General features: G+C 38.6%; 1 protein-coding gene across 2 annotated transcripts in view; it reads right to left on the reverse strand.

Annotated features, from left to right (window-relative positions):
• The window catches only part of SPAG6 (sperm associated antigen 6), a 59,863-nt gene that overhangs the window by 16,030 nt on the left and 20,279 nt on the right, over positions 1-23,554 (reverse strand). The window contains exons 4-7 of one of the 2 annotated variants that reach the window (XM_042477018.1): positions 20,737-20,920; positions 14,035-14,240; positions 12,720-12,893; positions 5,207-5,359 (exon numbers count right to left, since the gene is read on the reverse strand). In XM_042477018.1, the coding sequence (XP_042332952.1) occupies positions 5,207-5,359; positions 12,720-12,893; positions 14,035-14,240; positions 20,737-20,920 (717 nt within the window). The remainder of the gene's footprint in view (positions 1-5,206; positions 5,360-12,719; positions 12,894-14,034; positions 14,241-20,736; positions 20,921-23,554) is intronic. The other variant, XM_042477019.1, reaches the window with a different exon arrangement.

The following is a 23,554-nucleotide window of genomic DNA, read 5'->3' on the forward strand; positions in this document are numbered from 1 at the left end:
GTGCTCCTTCCATTCATTTCAATAAGATTTCCATCAGGCTCCCACGCAAGGCCCACGGGAATGAATGGATGGGGTGCAGTTCAAAGCATGGGGTGGATTGCTCCCCTTTCCCCATCCCCGACCCCAGCAGGAATCTTTTTATATTTATGTTCTATTTTTTTCTTTGTTCACTGCACACAATAAATCTAAACACAACTAACAAGTTATTATTCATGTGGGCACTGACCCTTACAGATGTAGACTGGAACTTTCATCAGTCAGATTGCCTTTTAGTCCTGACAATTTTATAATTAGAATACTTTGCACACACACAAAAAAATCAATAAATTCTACTATCATTTGATACATTTAAAGAGAGAAAACGAGAGAGAGTGCACACCATTAATACTTATATTGCGCAGAAGGCACTGAAATATTAGACTTCTTCTCTCACTGTCATGTCATCTAGCAGAACCCGCTGCAAAGTAGGAAATCTCAGACACAAAAGCTTGGTTAACAGTTTGCTGTTTTAAATAAACCAATGCAAGAAAACTAAACTATATTCTGTGTTTTAAGAGATAAACTGATTCCTGTTTATCAATACTCTATTCAATAGAGTTTCCAAACTGTGAGTCTTTTATCGTAACAGGCCAGAGCACAAATGTGATGTTTTGTTTTCTATGGCATGTAAGTTTTTTGCCTTAAGTATACCAGAATAGAAGCAAAGCAGGCATACTGACATAATAAAAGATACCCATTTTATAAATTCTCATTTTAAAGACAATTAAAGCAGAGAAATCAAATATTTATTCTAAGAAGCCATTTGCCAATTTCCTTTCTGCTGTTTGGAAAAACACAGCTCAATTAGCATCTCATGAAAATGCAAAACTGTGCTAGCAAACTAATCCATAACCTTTTTGAAAAAGGCAACCACCTCAGCACTCTAATATTCCACTGCATACCAGGCACAGTGAGTAGGCACATAACTCAGGTTTTGGAGTACAATTTAATATAGCCATGGTATTTTTGTTTTAAAAACATAAAAATTCCACCCTGTATCCAGTCATATTTTTGACATGTAATTTCCTTCAGAATCCTTCTTTGTCCTCCAAAGAATCCTGAGAAGTAAATCACTGGTATCTTTGTGGAATTTATCAAAGGGATGAAATAATGGAGACTACTTAATAAGCAAGGGCACAATCCAGCCATATGTACACATTTTTGGTTTCACTGATTTTAGAGTCATCAAGAAAATCAAACCTGTGCTTTATTCTCCCTTTCACATCAGTGGTGCATACATATATTTAATTCTATCTGGATTGTGTTTAAGGATTTCCTCTCATAATGTCACTATGGAAATTAATGGTATCTAAAGGAAGTATCTTATACATACAAGAAACTATTTAAAGAGAAATTAGGGTGGCCCTATGGAACTGATCAAACACACATAAACCCCACACACATTGCTACAGACAGAGCTACAACTTTAGAAAGAGATCCCTATTTCCTTCTCTCCCACTGCATGGTATAATCTGCAGCTCTTTCCACTCCAGTGTTGGAAGTTTCATTCCTTAAAGAGGTTTCAAGGTGGGGGGTGGCAAATGGGGAAAGGCTGTGGTAAGGCTGCGGTTATGTAGTATTCAAGGCTCTCCCAGACCTATGTCATATACTCAGCAAAGGAAAAGATTAAGACCAGTTACAGTAGTTGGTCATTTTAAAAAGCCAAGAGACAAAACCTTGGCTATATCTGCAAGTATAAAAAATAGATACTTGCAGATGAGGTCAGACATAGTGCTTGCTGTGTTTCTCACTTTTTCATTCTGCTGCAAGAGTGCACAACTTAATGGGAGGATTGACTTGTTAAGCACTTCTATGAACAGGTTATGAGTATAATCCCAAGATCACTGTTTTGAAAGCAAGATCCCACAAGCATCAAGGTTGATACCTAATCATCTTTATAGACAATGCAATGAGGGAGGAATTCTACTAGGACATAAAAGCTGCCCAATACTCGGAGTAAGACCATTGAGGTATCTACTGTAGTTCAATCCTGTCAACAGGACTGTTTCTTATCCCTACCTGGAGATGCTAGAATTCGAACCTGGAACCATCTACATAAAAAAAAAAACATGTGCTCTACCACTGAATTATGATTTTGTTGTTGTTAACTGCCCTCAAGTCAATCTCGACTCATGGTGACCCTATGAATGAGACATCTCCAAGACCCTCTGTCCTCCACTGCTCTACTTAATTCCTGCAACCCCATACCCATGACCCCCTTAATAGAGTCCATCCATCTACATGTCGCCTTCCTCTCTTCCCTCCACCTTTCCCAGCATTATTGTTTTTTCCAATGAGTCCTCCCTTCTAATGACGTTTCCAAAGTACGACAGCCTCAGTGTGGTCATCTTGGCTTCCAGGGAAGTTTCCGGCTTGATCTGCTCTATGACCAATTTATTTGTCTTTCATTGCTTAAAGAGGTTGGGGGGGGGATGTTGATTTTCTTCCTGTCTTCTTTCTTAACTGTCCAGCTCTCACATCCATACATGGTAATAGGGAATACAATGGTTTGTATGATTCTAACTTGTGCTCAGTTGTATAACTTTGCATTTTAGAATCTTTTCTAAGATGATATCTGCCTTAAAGGAGTGAAATCACTTTTTTCAAAGCTTTTCCCCAGTGATCTTAGATGAACATCCAACCTGTTTTACAGTGAGACTGTCATATTTTCTATTTGATTATTGATTTGTCAATTTATTTCCTGACGTTTTCCCAACATAGGACCCAAGGCAACTCACAATCTGATTAAACAAAATGCAACTATAAGCTAATCACAAGTGTTCTAAAAAAATAAGTTAATTGAAACAGTTTAAAAGCATTTAAGAGATAACAATGCAGATAAAAATACAGCAGCACCCCCCCCCCTTAAAAGGCTCTTCTGCAGCAACCATTTAAGATTTGTCCAAAAAAAAGATATTTGCCTGCTCCTGTGGGAAGGAATTCCACAGGAGCAGCCACTGAGAATGGGTCCTCAAGAGTTCTCATAAAATCTGCCTGTGATGCTGATGGAATTGAGATATTTTTTAAAAAATATATTTATATTCAGCCTTTACAAGAAGCTCAAGATAACACACTTGGGCGGGTTACAAACCGCCATAAAGTACGCGCTCTTTTCTTACCTTCCTCACGGCCCTTCCTCCCAGTACGCGCAGAGCGCGTCGTAAATGGTGGCGCCCATCCACATGGGCGCCGCCATTTTGACATCTTGGACGCTGTGTGTCCAGACGTGTTGTGGCAGAAGTGACACCGCGAGGGTGCGCTCCTCCCCTCGCAGCGCCACTTCAGCGCTCCTTTTTTGCTGCGCGGGGAAGCCTCACGGTCTGGTCGCTGGGGCTTCCCTACGCAACGAATGGCGGCAGGGGGAAAATGGCCCCTTGAGGGCCGTTTGTAACCCGCCATAGTTTTTCCCTCCCACTTGCTATTGCAATATTATCCTTAAACAAACAAACAAACAAAACCCAATCTCGCTCATTCACTCTCTGAAGCAAGTTAGCTTGAGAGATCTATCCTAAGAACTTGCATAAGCATCATGACAGAGAGGGGTTTTGCAGATGAGTCTTCAAATCATGTCACACACAGTGTTTTGTACAAGTAGATGTATCCTTTGTCTTTGGTATGTGTTGCTATGCTGGCTATTTACTGTAATAAATGAAATGGTATGTGTTGCCATGTCTCTTGAACACACTGCTCAAATGCTAGTGCTACAGTCATAGCAAGATAGAAAGAGCCATGCTGGATCCAACCAAAACCTTATCTAGTCAAGCACTTTTTACATACAGTGGTTCACCCATTCTCTATGGGAAGCCCATCCCCTTAGGTCCTGACTGGAAATGCATCCTCCCTCTCCCTTTCCTCAGCAACTGATACACAGAGGCATAGCAACTCTGATACTGGCAATGATACTTAATTAGAAAGCTGGGGGAAAGTTTGAAAGAAGAATCTAAGATTTACTAGAAGTACCTATCTAACAGAGAATTATAAAATGTTTTATAGATGGCATCTCTCACCATTAAAATTGGCCAAGATAAAAGGAAATAAAGACAGCAGCTGCTGGAAATGTAAACAACCTAATGCATCTTATTATCATATGTGGTGGCAGTGTCCCGAAGTGACTAAATTCTGGAAACTGATACATGCTAAAATGCAAGATATTTTGCAAATCGAATTCGAACTAAACCCTAAACTATATCTATTGAATATTATGGAAGATGTAAAAGTAAAATTAAATCAAGATGAAAGAGGAGTTGTTCTGTACTTGGTCACAGCAGCTCGCCTTACATTTGCTAGACACTGGAAGGTATTAAGCACAGATCTACTTGAAGAATGGATTATGAAAGTATTTGATTTATCTATAATGGATAAATTGACAATGGTTATAAATGGAAAAACGGAACAACATTTCCAAAGGAAATGGGAAAAGGTCAACAGGTTATGGGATTGAAATCCCCAGATTTAAGACAAAAGGCTAAAGTTTGGGCGGAACTTATTTCTATATCTATATCTACTTTATTATGTCTGTCAATTGACAATATATTGTATATATAATAATATAGACGAAATGCAAATTTCGGACTCTCTTCAAGCCAGGTGTTTTTTTGTTTGGTGGGGGGGAGGGAACCCAGGTTCCTCATACCCCCAACACCAGGTTGTTTCTGTTTTGTTATGCTTAAACCAGTTTTCTCCCACGAATGTGTAGGACTACACCAACATTAAGTAACAAAATACAATTCTGATGTTATGGCTGCTAGCTTAAATAATAATTGTTCTTTTAAAAGTTCTCTGTTAAAGCAAGTTGTTTTGACTAAACTTATGTCAACTGAAGGATCTGATTATGAATTGTATGTCTTACACTGTGAAATAAAAATCATCATGATTAGTAGCCATTGATAGATCTAACCTCCATAAATTCTAACACTCTTATAAAGCAAACCAAGCTGGTAGTTACCATAATATTCTGTGAAAGTGAATTCTACTATTAAAATATGCTCTGTGCAAGGTACTACTTCATTTTATCTGTAATGGATTTCCTCCAATTCAACTTCAGCTTCAACTGAATTCTAATATTATAAGAGAGTGAGAAAAGTTTTTCACCATTCACCCCATGCATGCTTGCCTAATCTTCTCATAATACCATGATGACTGCAATTATCAGGAACCAAGAACTGACCTTGGAGATTATCACTGCCATGGCAAGGTTCTCCGAATGAGCTGCCACGTAGCCCAGCATCATGATCCCTGGGAGTCTAACATTTCCTTTGCAGCTGCCAACGCAGTCAATGACAGCAGCAACTCCTCCTGCATTTACTATAAGTTGTGAAAGCTAAAAGGAGATAAACCAGAAGGGTTAAGAGATACTACAGTTTCAAAAAAGTATCAGATTGTATGGTCAAGCAATCTTTTGCCAAGTCTCTCCCCTCCCCCATTGCTGGTACACATTGAAAGGAGCTAATCCAATTATTCACATATAACTGAACTGAAAAAAGACCCTTGTGGTTAATCAGCCCTGCTATATGCTGAACAGATGTTTACAGGTGCATACTAATTAGAAAAGCATAATGCAATGCAATCTTCTTCTTCTTCCGAGGTGCTAATGTGAATCCATTTCTACTTACTACTCATTACTACTAAGCACTGGATTCAGTGACTCTGGTCTGTGCAGCAATTTTAAAACCCATAAGAACCGCCCCATTTGTTTCTGCAGAAGGAGCAGTGCTACACTGTGTATGTGTATGTCAATCTCTGTGATCACTATAGATACAGTACAAATGGATTATGAAGTACAGCACAGATCACTATCATCTGTAGAGTCTATAGGCAGACAGATGTACCTATCCATATTAAGAACCAAATCAATTCATCCGTCTTTCTAGTTCAGTACTATACAAACCTATTGGCACTGGCTGTACAGTATAGGGTTAGAAACACATGTTCTCCCTGAATTTATGTGCCTACACTGAAAACTGAACCTGGGATATTCTGTATGCAAACCACATATAGTATGAGTGAACTCACAGAAAAAATAAGCATTATTTTTCCAAAAACGAGAGGGACATACTTAAACTGACTACAGTGATAATCACTCGCTGAGATTCAGAGACAAGAGGGGAGCATTTAAATTGGAAGGGTTCTGCATCATTAGTGCTGCAAGGTATCTGATTTTCCTGGCTCCTTGTGATTGGGTGGGCTTTATCATATATGTTTGTGAGTATGTAAGTAGTGGCAGAAGGTGGTATTTTGTTCAGTGCAAAGACCTGTATTAGAACTTGATTCTTTGACCATCAGCTGAGTAAAGAAAGTGGAGATGGCAAACAGGAGTGTGCAAACAGTTAAATGAACTGATTGGTTGATTATATTTGTATGTGTAGTGGAAGTAGGGTGTGATTTTAAAAGATGTACTTCAGTGGAACTGATTTAAGGGGGATATTATCTTTATTTCACTAATCTGGACAGGGGAAGTTAAGGCTGAGGAGGATTTTCCCATCAAAGGAGAAAGGACTCTAAATGTTTTGTATCTCTCCCTCTCTCTAGTTCCAGGCATATTCCTAATGGGACTCATTGTTCCTCCACTGTCCCATTTGACTTGGCAATATTCTTGCAGTATTTAATCCATGTCATTAAATAAAATCACACTTATCATGGACTCTGGAACAGATGGGGGAAGGGCTTGAGCCTCTCCTAAGACCAGGCTGGGGGGGGGAATGAGCTCTCCATCCAGATTCTTATGTAGTTGAGCTTCCTCAGGTATTGCCAATTAGAAATGTACTAAATATTCAAGCACTATTAAGACAGCTGTAGTCACTGAGCCCTCGTATGGATAATTAAGGCTTCCTGCAGTCTATCCTATGCAGAATTACTTCAAGGTAAGCTACACTGAACCCTTGTGGACACTGAACTGGCAAGAGGGTTTATATTTAAGAATATTTCAGTGATAATGAATGGGGAAAGTATTTTGACCTTCTCTTGAAAGTACCTGCAAATAGGCAAAATTAATAAGTACCCACCTACCAATATCAAGGCCTCCCCTTAAAAACAGTTCTGGGGTCCTTGTGGCTCATCTACAACTGTAGTCAAATAACCTGAATTAACATTATAACTGGGTAAGATTTTGAAATTGTTCAAGGCATCGGAATAGTTTAAGATTGTCCATATTTGGCTCATTCATCAATCAAAGTGGAGATTGAAGTCAATAAATCAAAAGAGGATTTCACCTTAGAAGGACAAATATGAAGGAATAAGATCCAGAAGTGTAAAGATATCTCATTAAATACTAAAGATAGGACTGCCCATGCTATTATATTTCCCATTTCTATGCATGATTGTGCAAGCTAAACAGTGAAGAAAGCTAATAGCATGAGAATCAACTCATTTGGGTTGTGGTGCTGGAGAAGAGTTCTGCAAATACCATGGAATGCTAAAAAGTCCAATCCTAGAGCAAATCAGGCCCAAACTCTCCCTAAAAGTAAAAATGACTGAGGTTGTTGCATTTTGGCCATCTCATGAAAAGAAAGGACTCACTAGAAAAGATAACAATGCTTGATAATACTGAGAGCAATAGAAAAAGAAGAAGACCATATACAAGATGCATAGATTCAGAGAAGCCACAACCATGAATCTGCAAGAGCTGAGCAGGGCGGCTGCTGATAGGGTGGCTTGGAGCACTCTCATTCATAGGGTTACCATAGGTCAAAGTCAATTTTAAGGCAGTTAGCAACAACAACTGGGTAAACTGAGAAGGCCAGAACTAATCTGGCTCTGTCTGCCCAGATACTTCAGTGTAGAACCAATTTAGATAAGGTCATGAAGAAGAACTGTTGCCCCATTCTGTAGGACTGATCTTTGTCACTGGGAAACCGCTTGACCTTGGGCTATACTGAACATCAGCTGGTGTTGAGCCACAGAGAAAGACTGCAGATGATGCCAGTGGACTGTCAATCTTGCAGCCTCTCTTAGAGGGCTAGAGCAAAGGCTGTTTTTCAAGTGGAGTTCTAGAGGAACTGAGAACTATGATCTCCACCAAAGCAGCCTCCAGGTTACCTCCAGACTTCATGGCATCCATGAACATCATGGAGTCAACTCAAGTTATCAAGGGCTCAACACACAGAAGAGGACATCCCCTCAACTGGTCTTTATGTCAAGTGGTGACGGGGTGGTCTCAAGATGAAAAAATTTCACTCCCCACTGAAATAATCATACCACTGCCTAGTGGTATTTGGACTATCACAGGTAACTTCCCCTGAAGTGAAGGCCATATCCAGATGACCTAAGTTATTGACAACAACATGTATGAGAGGCTAACAATATACTAACATCTAACATTTTGTGAGCCTCTGTGGGTCCCTTTCTGTGAGAAAGGCAGCATAAAAATGAAACTAACTAACATCATGCTACTGACCTAGTGTCAAGGTTTGACGTATATAACAACCTAAAAGCACAAGAACAAGGTTCTGCTTTCTCCTTTGCCCATTCTCCTTTGCTCAATGACACTGTTCAGCAGTACAAGCCTAACAGTGCAACATGTTGTTCACCTTTTGTCTATTAATAACAGGGAATTTGTCTATTATGGAATTCCCTACTAATTTTTATTAAGCAAGTCGCTGTTCAGTATCCTTTGCTTGTTCAAAACATTTCTTTTCATGCAAGTTTTCTCTGAACTGTGACCTAGGTGTAGGTTTTCACAATTGTTTTAAATACTGGTTACTCTCTAATCTAATTTACTGCATTATATTAGATCTGTATTGTTCACTGCTTGGATATTTAAGAATTTAAAATTTGATAAAACAAAGTTGGATGAGGTTTCTTTACCTCTAATCCAATTGCCACATAACACTGATCTTTTTTTTTTTACTTCTTCCCATTCTGCCATATCTCAAAGGCTCACATTTAGCCCAGAGAGAACCAAAAGAAAAATTATCCAATAGTAATCTTTAATGGAAAAGATTTTCTATAACTTGTCTTTAATCAAAATGGAAACTGCAATCAAAAAATCAGAAGAAGACTAAGACTTGGAAGGGTAGCAATGAAGGAACTATGTACAACTGACAGGTATAAGCTATACACCAAAGTTAGAAAACCGAAGTCAGAAACATCTATGTCACTACATGGACAGCAAAGAAAGCTGACAATAACTAACACATCTGAAACATAATCCGGGGATGAAAGTTCTATGGATGCCAAGGACTACCAAAAGAAAGAAACCAACAAACAAATCTCAGAGCAAATTAAGCCGGAACTTTTATTACAAGCCCCAATGATTAAACTGAGGCTTTCATACTTTGGATGTATTACAAGATTGTATGACTAACTGGAAAAGAAGATAATGTTCAACAAAACTGAAGACAGTAAGAAAAGAGGAAAGCCACATTACAGATAGATTGATTCAATAAAGAAAGCCATGGACCTAAATTTATAAGACCAGAACAAGGCAGTTGATGAAGTTTTAAAGGTCTCCCATTCATGTGTGCTTCATATTGTTTGTTATCTCACGTTAACCTCATGAATTTCATAGGGTTTTCTTAGGCAAGGAATACTCAGAAGTGGTTTTGTCAGTTCTTTCCTCTGAAATATAGCCTACAGCACCTGGCAGTGGTTGGTGATCTCCCCTCCAAGTAATCTGGTGCCTTTAGGGTATTTATGCCAGTCTCCTGGACATGGGGTCAACAAAAATAAAAACATGGGAAATAATAAAGCAATCTTGGTGTTTAAAGTTATCCCAATTATAAAGTATGACAATACTTTCATATACTTTTTCATTCCCTGGATTTGACATGTACTGTATCTGAGGGAAGGAAAAAGGACAAGAGCCAGTAAAAATGTGCCTTCTACACACAAACAGAATATTCAGTTTTAATTTATCATGTTTGTATTCTATGAAGGAATTCAATATAACAGAGTTTGAACACAGGGTCAAAAAATATAATTGAACTACATGTGGAATTATCTCATAGTTATCTGGAACTGTGTAAGTTTGAACTTTTTTTAAAAAAATATTTTGAAATGTTCTTGGAAGACAGCTGGAAGCTACTAATGGCTTTGCATCAGCAGTACAATGCATGCCCACCAGTTATGTTCTACAAAAGCAGAGCACTCTAGTTGCTGATGAATATGAAGAATTCATATATCATGAAGAAATGATATTGATGGAAGTGTGTCTTCTTGCTTAGCCCTCAGTTTATTAAAAACATAAAAATCACCTTGAAATCCATAGCACCTGTGTGCCAGACTGTAGTGTTAATGTATTTTGAAAATAAGCCTTTCCAAGATTTCACAAAGCACCTAACAAGTGCTGTATCCTAACACTGTGAAGAAGCCTTCCAAGAACCATCACCTGCTTCCATATGCTAATATCACAGACCCTTTTCTGAATGACCCTGCTTTTCTGGCTATTAAAGTGAAAGGGCTTTCTCACCAGTATTGCCCTAACTATGGAAAGCTCTCCCCAGGGAAGTTCAACTACAGAGAAAGCATCTGTTTTGAGAGTACTCAGGGTAGCACTATCCTGCTAGCCTCTTCCCATATAATCTTATCAGAGGACCATGGTGTGGTGATGATGTAGTAATGAAAGGATGAGAAGTGCCAGGTGAGGCATCAAGACCCAGAAGCATTAAAGAAAAATTAAGTCACCATGTTGGAAACAACCTGACTGTAACAACAAGATGGGAGCTATGGCCACCATATCAAACTCTTCTCTTCTGACTGTCAAGCCACTAGATTTTTTAAAGATAGTTTTTGTCCATTAAATAATTCAAAAAAACAAAACAAAACAAAACAAAAAACAGAGGCCCACTTCAGCAGTTGTGGGCCACAGCACTTATTCCACCATGACAGTTACCACTGTTGGGTCTCCTTATCTGGCACCTACTTTAAATTCATTTCAGCACCTGCCAAAAGCCTATTTCTCCAGTCTTTCAATGCAGTTTGATCTGTTTTATCTTGGATTGGTTTGTGTTGCTCATAATGGTTGTAACCTTCAGTGTGTTCTTTATTTATTTTTAATTGGAATTATTTGTGTTTACTGTAAGTCATGCTAGGCATTATTTTGAAAGAGTACCATAGAAATCCCTCAGATTAATAAATCTGCTCTTTAATCCTGCTGTACTGTATAACCAACAAGCACAGTCACTAAAGATGGTTTGGAACTTTTTCACATCCCAGTCAGGAGGCTTGTGGTTCAAGCCACCAGGTCTCCAACTACATTTTGGGGGGTTCACACAGAATGTGCACCGATTTAATTTTGAACAAGATCTGCTAGCTTGATAAATAAGTGTAAAATAGGACATCTAATACTGTAAGACACCCATTTACACTGTTCCTTGAAGAGCAAATTAACAAGATTCCCCCAAGATCAAATCCTATATTCAAGAAGAGGCCTGATGGGAGAGATATCCTTGCATTGGAGTGCAATACCAGATTCATCTACAGAGACTGCTGCAGCCTGCAATTCAACCAGCACTTCCTCCTCCTTCCACCCCCCTTCTTTCTCCTCTTCCCCCCCTCCACCGCTTCAAATGCAAGAGCTTTTAGACTCTGAGCGAGGACTCCTGTGGAGATTGTGCTCTGTGGCACAAAGGAAGTTTTGACTACAGCAAGGATTCCCCAAATCCTCCTTCCTCCCCCCAGCCCCCACAGCATCAGAGCTGCTAAAATAGCACTTCTCACATTATCCTTGGGATATTGGGGGGGGGGGCATTGTCCCTAAAGCCCCAGAGCACCTGAAATAATGAGAATATCGGATTTCGGTGTGGGATCTGTGGCTTAAATTAATAAAAAGCTCTCAATAATTAGACCCTGGTGTGCTCTAAATGTTCATGCACAACAAGAAAGGGAGGGCATTCCCTCTTTTCACTTCATTCTTTTAACACTCCGTAACCTCGACCTTGTTGATTATTTTTAACACTTTTTTTAAAAAGCCTAATTTTATAGTAATTGGAGATGTTTTGTGTCAGCTTTTAAGGTCCTACAATATTTTTAGATGAAGGGTAAGGAATCATGCCCTGAATCTCTCTGTATTTGACCCACAGAGCCACACATTTACTTCAGAAGTCTATGGCAGACAATCATGTGGTGCATAATTTGATTTATTTAGTTTAGTGGCGGTGGATGAGTATGACTCAGTTATCAGTTTTTTACTAGTGAAGTATGTTTTTTTTTAAAGAATTACAAACCAGTCACCATTTTGAAGGATTCACTGAGCAGGGAAACTTCATGTTGGTGGGAGAACAACAATCAAATACATTGTGAAACAGGCATAAAGCCGGTTATTTAAAAAGTGGATGAGGAACAGAACACATTACTGTATGTTTTATTACTATATGTGGTATTACTATATGCTGCATTATTAGTGTGTTACTGTTTGCAGTCTAATAATATGTACACGTCATTCATGCAGATATTGCCTTCCATACACTATCCACTGTTTCCCAATTGTTAAATATACCTTCCACACTGAAACCCACCAACAAGGAAAGCTGATTTTTCCCATTTCTCTACTCCTTATTTGTATTCCAAGCACATCCAATAACAGCAACAAACATTTCCTTTTTTCTTCTTTGCACCAATGAAAATTCCACAGAGCTTTTCACTTTGCCTAATGACAGAATAATACCGGGGATTTTTTTTTGCACACTTATTTAAAGCATAAACACTAATAACATGACCTTGTATTTGCATTCTCAAGGTTTTACCTCAGGCGTATGCCTTGCTATCTCTCTAATTAGAGTTGCAGCATTTTTCTTGACATATTCATCGGAGTCCTTCAGGCATGTGAGTACAACAGGGAAAATTTCTGCTTCAACCACCATTTCTGCCAGATCCACAGAATGCTTTGCTATCTGGCTGAGAGCTGATAGCACCTGACGCTGGTAAATAGGAATGATTGTTTTATAAATGGCTTGTTAGGCAAATACTTTACAAGTACACAGGCACATGTATGCACAGCAATCAAGAAAAGGGAGAAAATATCCCTCCAACTGGGATAACACTTCACAGTCCTCCTAATTTAATGGAGGGGGGGACAATCCAAAAGCTTCTTCCCAATAAATATGAACACACTTACTTCGAAGACAGTCCCATTAAATTCAACAGAACTACTTCTGAGAAAATGCAATAAAGATTCACAAAATGTACTTATTCTACAAGCAATTCAGAGCAGAAGGCAAGACATGCAGCTTTAAAAGTACTGCACAACTCTTTAAGAGTACTGTATTACACGTTAAATCATTGTTTCTTTATTTTTAGTTACAAAATCCCCATCAGCTGTTCTCATTTAAATTTTAATATCTGAAATAGATGTTTAAAAGAATGCTACATTAATTAAATATGTATGTGGAAAATGCCATTTGCTGTTAATTGTTACAAAATGTCAAAGACAAAAAGAGTTGCATTACTAAAAAATAAATACTGTGTACTAGTAATATACATACTATGTTATGACTTACTATAGACAGATGGTGGAAAATTTAAAAGTTGTAAAACACATATATAATACATTATTTTAAATGCACAGGCTTGTATGCAGACCTTAAGCTAACTTACTAGGAAGTGAGTATCACTGAAACAAATGGACCTACTTCCAAATAAATATGTTTAGGAATGAGGAATTGCTCATTTGAGAACACCCAAAAATAAGATTTCAAAACTATAAATTATAAATATTTGACCCATTAAAACTGTGTTACAAAGGTTTCAGATATAAAGAAGATATGATAGTTTAGACAAGTTCTTTAAATAATTACTACAGATATCTGCCACTACACACCATTGTCAAGAAACAGAATAATCCAAACAATTAAATACAAATGCACTCATTCCCTTTCCACACATTATTTCCACTGTGTACATAGGAGTCACATCTGAGGTAACCCCATATCCCCTTTGTTACCAACAGTTCATTCAGCAATGTGTATTTGGGGATAAGAGCTTTCCTCAATATCCAGTCATAATTGGATTCTAATTTTATTCCATGGGACAGCAGGAGGAAAAAAGTAGTTTGAAAAGTACCTTCAGTTTGGCATCAGGGTTGAGGATCATCTGAGCCAAGTGAGCAATTGCCCCCGCATCCACGACGGTCTGTGCTAACTCTGGAGAATGCTTTGAAACATCACTGAGCGCAGAAGCAGCAATCCTTCTCAAAGAGATCTCTGGCTCCTGGATACACAATACTAAGAGAGGAATGGCTCCAGCATCCACCACAGCCTGTGACAGTTCTGTTGGTCCAATGAAAGTAATTAAGTGAGTATGGGTGACTGACCCTTGTACAAGCCATTTTTCACCCTGACAGATACAGGAGGAGGGGGAGAGGAGAGTGTGTACTTCAGTGCCTTGACATCTGCATTTCAAATCAGCCCTCCTCATTTCATGAACCATGTGGACCAATCCTCAGCTGAAAAGAATGGAGGTCAATAGATGGACCCCCATTTACATGTACACATTTGAGGTAGATTAGGCTGAAATGGCTTGCTGCTTTCGCTCTGTGTGTGTGTGTGCTTGTGCATTTAAAAAGAGTAAGCAGATGTCAGCTGTTTAAGCCCTGACTGTTGTGCACTGATCAATAGGCAAGCAGTTTTTGCACATTTAACAATAAAAAAGCCAAAATACCAAAATGCATCTCGTTCTCCCGCAAAGCTAATTGAGATGGCACTTTATCCCATTCATATGAGAAACAAAAAGTATGATACCTCAAATACATGAATGTTTGGTTCTGTTACTATATAGGCTCAATATATTCTACTGAAAATCTAGTTTACTGATTTTGGACTTAAAGAATCATTCCAATTTTAAAAAACAGCATATTTCTCATTTGTGAACTAGCAATCATAATATTGCCCTACATTAAATCATTGCACTGGATCATGCCATTCACCAATTGCTTGCATCTTAATCCAAGAAACCACAATTAACTGATACAGCCAATGTACTGTTATAGCAGAAATTCATTACCCTCCCTTCATATATTTGTCATTAGCTTCAGTAGTGAAGTAGAAAATTAAGGGATAGCAAATGCAAGAATTACAGAAAGGGCTATTTTGGGAGATGATGAAAAATGAACACAAACCCCATTAATTTCAATGAGGCTATTATGGTTTCTTAAATAAGGTTCTGTTAGGTCTTCTCCTTGTTATGCACATATTCACTTATCTTTAACATTTAACCTGCCCTACACTACCATGGCAACAAATAGCTGTTGTAATTCAAGGGCCTAACTTTGATTTTGCATTTACAGTCCATCAATCAAAGCCTTCTGTAGAAATTTCTTAATCACAGCATTACAACTTCAAATTCCCATTGTATACTTAAATGCTTACTCATGTCATAAGATAGATATAGATAGATAGATAGATAGATAGATATTGTTAGTGTTAAAAAGCATTTCATCCATAGTAAATCAATTGCAATTTTTGCAACTGATGCAAACATAACATTTTTAAAAAAGTTGTTGGGGCATATATAATCACTCTGACAAAATTCTCTAAAACTTAATAAACTAGATGAAATGCCAAATACTATTGTACTGTATTTAGGATTGTAGCTAAGATGTGCTTTGTTAGTGTGAACTCTTCTCCAAACCCATCTTTTATACAATGTTCCAGATTTTAACAAAGGCATGCACTACATTCACTGTCTGTAGGCACACAGCAACAACATCATAATACAGAGTACAGATACTTGGATATTTCCCCAAAAAATGCAATAGATAATATGATTTATTTGTAATTTAAGCTTCATGGAAAAAAGTTAAATCCTGTTTGGAAACTAATTTTACCAAGAAAAAGGAGAAAAAACACTAAATGAAATAATAAAAATGAACAATCCAAAAAAAATGTGAAAAGACTCATTAGCTAATAGGCCAGAACATTTGCATGATTTATTACTCTCCCATTCTATCATTTTGTTGTTACATACTATTAGGTTGTATCTCTAGAGATGTCTGAATTCCTTCCATCTCCCAAATCAAGCTGGATTGTAGATAATAGTACAATTAGCATGATCCCCTTCTATAATACAAAATTAAACCTTTAAACACATCCAGTACCTTCTCCTTACTTTTTCACATTTCAAGAATATCATCATGAATTTTCCAACATGTACTCAGTTTAAGTATGTATTCATTCATTTTTGCATCCTCAGGAAAAAAAAGTTGCTTATTTTACACTGTTTATCACATCCCAGAAACAGCTCCCCAGCTCCTGTCTCAATATAAACAATCTGAATTAAGATCAAAAGAGATTATAGCCCCTCTCAAAAATAACTTTTAAAAGAGAACCAGGCAAGAGGAATGAATTCCCAAATGAGAGCAAAGGCACAGGAAGATTTTGCTTAAAGAATGATAGGTTTAAATAAAGGGAGAAGCTGAGAGACCTGTGTGAGAAATGATGCAGTAAAAAACATAATACAAATCAGATTGTATAATTCCCTCTAATAGCAAACTTGGGTGATCAAGTGCCTCACAGGTTTTTGGAAACAAAACAGGATCACCCAAAGTTATGGTGGTGAGTTACATGTACTAAAGGAACTTGTGAGGTATGTAGAGGTGTATACATTAGTAAATGATGAGACAGAGATTAAAAGCAAAGTGTGCTGACATGTACAGAACCATGTGATACCAGTCAAGGATGAAAAATAAATCAAAAGAAATTGGAAGGAGAAGCAGGAGATGAGGCAATGAACTGCTCTAATTCCAAAGTTTTTATACATAGGATTCCAGCAGATGGGGAATTAGGTTTGTTTGTTTGTTTTTCATTTGTATGACATCTTCCTCCCAGAAAAAGACCCAAAGGTGGCTCGCAAATAAAAACATTTTAAAAACTATACAGTAACATTTTTAAAACAATTAAAACCATCTAAAATTAACAATTAAAATCATCTAACTAAAAAAGTATAAAATTACATAAAAATGTACAAAAGTTAAACAGCACAACTAAAGCAACACCTCATTTAAAAGCCACCCTGACATAATTATATATTATAAGCCTGCTTGAATAGAAATGGCTTACCTTGCCAGCAAAAAGAAAGCAGCAAGGGGGCCATCTTAACCTGCTGTAGAAGAGCATTCCTGAGTATGGGAGCAGCCACTGAGAAGACTCTCTTTTGTGTCCTCACCAAGTGAGCCTGTGATGGTGGCAGTACTAAAAGAAAATCTTCCCCTGAAGACCTTCATGATCTTGCAGGTTCATGATCTTGCAGGAGATAAGGTTCTTCAAATAATCTGGACCTGAGCTGTCTAGAGCTTTATAGGTCATGACCAGCACTTTGAATTGTGGTCAGAAACAAACCAGGGGCATAATTTTATTTTATTTTGAAAAAGGGGCAACACATTCCATAATTTTTTTAAAAAAACCTCTCTCCTTGTATAAGGAGAAAGGAAATGAATATTCTTGCCATTCCCACTCTCTAGTCTAGAACTTTGCTGTTGTGTGCTTTCAAGTCATTTCTGACTTCTGGTGACCCTAAGGCGAAGTTATCACAGAGTTTTCTGGAGCTGAGGGTGTGTGACTCACACAAGGTCAACCAGTCAGTTTCCATAGCTGAGCTCGGGAGTGAACCCTGATTTCCAGAGTAGTAGTCCAACGCTGAAACCTCTACACCACTCTGCCGCTCGAACCTTACCATCCACTATGCAAATGCTCAGCTCTGAGGTTTGACACTGAAAAGGCCTCAAGATAATGACAAGAAATGGTCCTTCCCCCCCCCCTTCCTTTCTCCTGAACACACCCCAAACCTTGAATTGTATTAAAAGGTTCCTGGTCCCAGGCTTGCTGAAGCCCTGAACACAAGCATTCCTCAGGGCTGGAGGAATAGATTGCAATGTTCTGTTACAGATGCCACACATTTTATTGCATTAACAAAACTTGCCATCTTGAACTGAGTTTCCACTTTGCTTGCTAAATCAACAATAGGTCAGGAGGTTAGGAATTACAGACTAAGCCAGCCTAGGTGCACACACCAACCACTTAACACCCATTGTGAAGGTTTTCCTTTGAACTCCAAGATGTGCCTCATTGACCACTGGGATTTCCAGAGTCACCAGCTGCAGCTGATCAGATTTCAGTTAGCCTTCGTGATTTGTTACCTGTGACCCACTCTGCATACTGACTGCCTATTGTTAATTGGAGCACTTCAAACAAGTATTTTGTGACCAGCTCTGTCCCAAATTTTGATATCATTTAAAATCAAAGACTGTCATCCCTAGGAAAGGGAGGATTTGGCTGTGTGATCAATTTTGTCTGCAGTGTATTATTGTTTCCATGGACACAAGTCCTCTACGTGTCTGAATCTACAATTGCTTCATGAGGAGAGAAGAAACACTGGTCTGTAAAAGCATGTTCTGGTAATTTACACACACGCTGTAACAAGTACTTTGCCCTGTCTCCCAGTCTTTACTGTCTAAACCAGGATGGTATGCAAGACAGAAAAGCTTTTATTTTATTTTCCTGGATTTGTGTTCTGTTTATCCTAAATTAACCTATTTTTAATAAGTAATTCATGTTACCTCTTATTTAGTAGCTTTGATATACCACAAAAGCTTCCTTTCATTTGGAAAACAGATTACTTCTAGTAGGATTTGAAAGATATGGGCAGGAAAGTATTGCTCTATATACTATAATTTGGAGTGTTTATCTGTTACAATAAATGTTTTACATGCCTGATCACTGAATCACGAAATTTAGTGTATTATCTATCAGGACCAAACCAAACACAACTATAAGAGTTTGGAGGACCAAATCCAGCAATTATTTCAGATACCTCTAACATCTGTCTAGTAGCTGTAGCAAGGGCAGCCTTCAAACAGGTTAGGCTCATATACAAAACCATGCCCATTTTCTGTTGAGGTCAGACCTGGCCTTTGTAACATATGCCTTAGTTACATAAAGACTGCATTATCTAATCTTTCCTATAACTTAAAGATTAGCTGAACTTTTAAAATCATATCTTCTATAGTATAATTTATAGTGTATCCTCTGTGCTACAATTTAAAGTGATAAAAAAATATCAAAGAAAAATAATCAATATCAGCACAGGCAATACCCAAGAAAATTACCTTATCACACATACATTTAAAATTGCTTTCAACATTCTGGTCTGTCAATGTGTTTAAAAGCAAATGGGCAAAGCAGCCTAATCCAAAGTAGTACCTCAAATGTCAATACAGTATATGATTGTTTGACATCTGTTACCATATTAAACTATAAGATATATATGTCAACCAGGGATAGGCACCATGGTGTTCTCCAGATGTTTTAGATTATGAATCCCATCAGCCACAACTGATAGTCTCAACTGTTGAGATTATGGTTCATATAGTACAAAATGTCTATTTGACACCATGTTGCCTATCCTTGATCAGTACTATGTCCATACTAGTAGCCAAGAAATTACTGTAACAATCAACACTGCCCCCAATGTGTAAATTACAAAGAGGGTAGGGGACTCTATACAGTCCACCCTCCAAATACTTGTCCATGCCATATGCAGATTCCAGTTTACGCAGATGGCAAGAGACAAAATGGTGCATGTGCACTGCAGCGTGCAGGAGTGCACTGCTATTCAATTAAATGGGATGCCAGCATATGCAGAATTTGCCTTACGCAGTGGGGGTCCAGATCAGATCCCCAGGTATAGCAAGGGAGGACTGTACTTTAGGTGACAGCCTCCTTAGCTGGTATCTATTAAAAAATTAAATAGGAAAGCTGTGATGAGTGCAAGAGTCAAGGCGCAGTGGCTTATGGATCTGCCTGAAGACACCACTTATTCTAAGAGGGTGAATTCTTTCCAACATGGCTCACCAGAAGCTTCCCTTTAACCTCACCTCCTCCCCAAAGCCCCTCCACAGTCCCCACTACTGCCAATCAGAGATAATAAGGATTCAGTCCTCTCTTCTGTGCCAACACTCCTTCAGCCAGTACTTGGCTGGGCAGGATGGCATGCAATCTCATATGAAGAAAAAATAATGACATTCAGAAATCTGGGCCTACCACTGAAGCTATCCAAGCCATGGAGGTTTCTCATTTTAGTTCCATAAATCTGATGTAACTATTCATTTATGTAGTTTTTTTTCAGCATTCAAAGAATTTCACATATATCAACACAGTAACTTTAGAACACCCTTGTAAAATTCAACAGAATTTTATTGTCGTGTGCCTTCAAGTCATTTATGACTTGTGGCAACTGTAAGGTGAACCTATCATGGTATTTCCTTGGCAGGATTTCCTCAGAAGGATTTTTGCTTTTGCCTAAGAAAATGTGACTCACTCAGGGTCACCCAGTGCTTTTCCATGGCCAAGCAGACATTTAAACACCAGTCACAGTCCAATGCTTAAACCACTACACCTCACTGGCTCTTGCCCTAAAATTAAACTCAAGATTCCTTGTTCTTCTCTACTACTATCACTTCTGATATATGCCATCCCGTGAAGTCACCTGTTTCTTTGGTGGCAGAAGAGCAGATACCATTATACTTCTCCATTGCATGTATCATGTTGCTGTTGTGTGCCTTCAACTTGTTTCTGACTTATGATGACCCGATCACTGGTTTCCTCAGTGTGTGACTTACCCAAGGTCACCCAGTGGTTTCCACAGCTGAGCAGGGAATCGAACCCTGGACTCCAGGATTGTAATTGGATGCTCAAACCACTACAGCATGCAGGCTCTCTCCTAGTATCAGTTAATACTACATGGATTTTAAAATATTAGGGATAGTGTTACCTGCATTGTGTCTTGCTATGTAGCCAAGAGCCCAGGATGCAGCCTCTTTTACACCAGGATCAAAATCTTCCAAGCAAATCACCAGGGTATCTAGTGCTCCACAGTCAACTATAGCTTGGGCTAGTTGAGGAGAATGTTTTCCAACTGCTCTTAATACGAATGCAGCTGCTTTCTTATAGAAACGCTATAAAAGTAAAGGTAGAACAAATTAAGTTATTCAAAGAAATGGGGCTAAAAGCCAGAAAATAAATGAATGCACTAAATGTATTTTATACAAATTAAGGTGTTTATTTCTATTACACTAGGTAACTAGTTGAGGGACACATTACACACTTTTCACTGTGAAATTTTCCAACGTCTTGAGAGGTCTCTGAATAAACATTCAACTTGAAGATTACTAAACAGATTTATGGATTTCCTAGCAGACTAGGAAGAAGTAGTTCTGTCCTATACGCCAGTCAGCAAATGCCCAAGAAAGCAAGTGGTTGACTGCAAGAACTGTCAGGTAATTAGTCCAGACCAGCTCAGTCACAGGTTATCTGATCAAGATGAAAAGAGATGCATGAGAGTCGGTTGGTCAAGAAGACAATGGGTAAGCAGTCCAAGGTCATGAAAACAGGACTGCTAGAGCATACTTCCAGTCAACAGGATAAGATGGTTGTCAGCACCAAAGTTGCGAGGAAACTGCTAGGATATTCAGGGGGTTATCGTGTTCAGTATCTTCAGCCTTCACCAGCTCCTAGGACCCTCCATAGAATCATAGAATTGTAGAGTTGGAAGAGACCACAAGGGCCATCCAGTCCAACCCCCTGCCATGCAGGAAATCTCAATCAAAGCATCCCCAACAGATGGCCATCCAGCCTCTGCTTAAAGACCTCTAAGGAAGGAGACTACACTACACTCCGAGGGAGTTTGTTCCACTGTTGAACAGACCTTACTGTCAGGAAGTTCCTCCTAATGTTGAGGTGGAATCTCTTTTCCTGGAGCTTGCATCCATTGTTCCGGGTCCTGTTCTCTGGAGCAGCAGAAAACAAGCTTGCTCCCTCCTCAATATGATATCCCTTCACATATTTAAACAGGGTGATCATATCACCTCTTAACCGTCTCTTCTCCAGGCTAAACATCCCCAGCTCCCTAAGTCGTTCCTCATAAGTCATGGTTTCCAGACCCTTCACCATTTTAGTCACCCTCCTTTGGACGCTCCAGTTTCTCAATGTCCTTTTTGAATTGTGGTGCCCAGAACTGGACACAATATTCCAGGTAGGGCCTGACCAAAGCAGAATATAGGGGCACTATTACTTCTCTTGATCTAGACACTATACTTTTATTGATGCAGCCTAAAATTGAATTGGCCTTTTTAGCTGCCACATCACACTGTTGACTCATGTTCAACTTGTGGTCTACTTGGACTCCCAGATCCCTTTCACACGTAGTTTCATTCAGCCAGGTGTCCCCCATCCTACATCTGTGCATTTTATTTTTCCGCCTTAAGTGCAGTACCTTACATTTCTCTGTGTTGAATTTCATTTTGTTAACTTTGGCCCAGCTTTCTAGTCTATTCAAGTCATTTTGAATGCTGATACTGTCCTCTGGAGTATTTGTTATTCCTCCTAATTTGGTGTCATCTGCAAATTTGATGAGTATGCCCCCAATTCTGTCATCCAAGTCATTGATAAAGATGTTGAATAACACTGGCCCCAGGACAGAGCCCTGTAGGCCCCCACTGGTCACTTCTCTCCTGGATGAAAAGGAGCCATTGTTGAGCACCCTTTGGGTTCAGCCAGTCAACCAATTACAAATCCATGTAACAGTTACCTTGTCTAGTCAATATTTTACAAGCTTGCTTTCAAGAATATCATGGGAAACCTTGACCTTACTGAAATCAAGATATACTACATCCACAGCATTCCCTTCATCTAACAAGCTGGTAATTTTATCAAAAGAGATCAGATTTGTCTGGCATGACTTGTTTCTTTGAAACCCACGTTGACTTTTTGTGATTATGGCATTGCCTTCTAGATGTTCACAGACTCTCTTTCAATGATCTGCTCTAGAATCTTTCCTGGTATTGATGTCAGACTAACTGGACGATAATTGTTGGGATCCTCTTTTTTCCTCTTTTTGAAGAGGGGGACAACGTTTGCCCAAGCAAATGGGTCCACTTCTCCACCATTAAAAAAGGGAGAATTGGATGAGTCATAAGTGAATCAGGACAAATTCACATCTGACTCATCTTTAATTCTTTTTAATCATCCTATTTCTGCTTTTTAAATGCACATGTATGGGAAAGTTCATCCCTGGGGGGTGCAAAGGATTTAGATTGTACCAGGTGACATCCCAAGGGAGGATGACACTACAGCTCCCCAAATGTTTGACCTTTGGCAAAAATGGGCTGTGGCATTCACCCATCTTTCTTTGAAATCCTGGAGATCAGTGTAAGAGAAGGTGTGACTGGGGCAAAGCTTGGTGTGTACAAAGAAGAGGCCTCAGGTTTTTTTTAAAAAAAATTACTCTTAAAATTTTCTTTAAAATCATTGCATCTTACCAAATTTTCACTTTAATCAAATGAAATGATGTAAATGTAAATACATTTAGGCCATGCTTTTGATATTGTAATTGAAAGGTTTAATTTTAATTTTGCTAGTTGTTTATGTCACAACTATTGCCATTGTATTCAATGGGAATATGGGAATTATGATTTATATGTAACATTAGTACAGTTGGCCTTTGTTATCAGCTGGGGTTTGGTTCCAGGACCCTCCGTGGATAGCAAAATCCATGGATGCTCACGTCCCATTAAAGACATTGGCATAGCAAA

This window comes from Sceloporus undulatus, chromosome 6, assembly GCF_019175285.1.
Source record: "Sceloporus undulatus isolate JIND9_A2432 ecotype Alabama chromosome 6, SceUnd_v1.1, whole genome shotgun sequence".
Lineage (NCBI taxonomy): Eukaryota > Metazoa > Chordata > Lepidosauria > Squamata > Phrynosomatidae > Sceloporus > Sceloporus undulatus.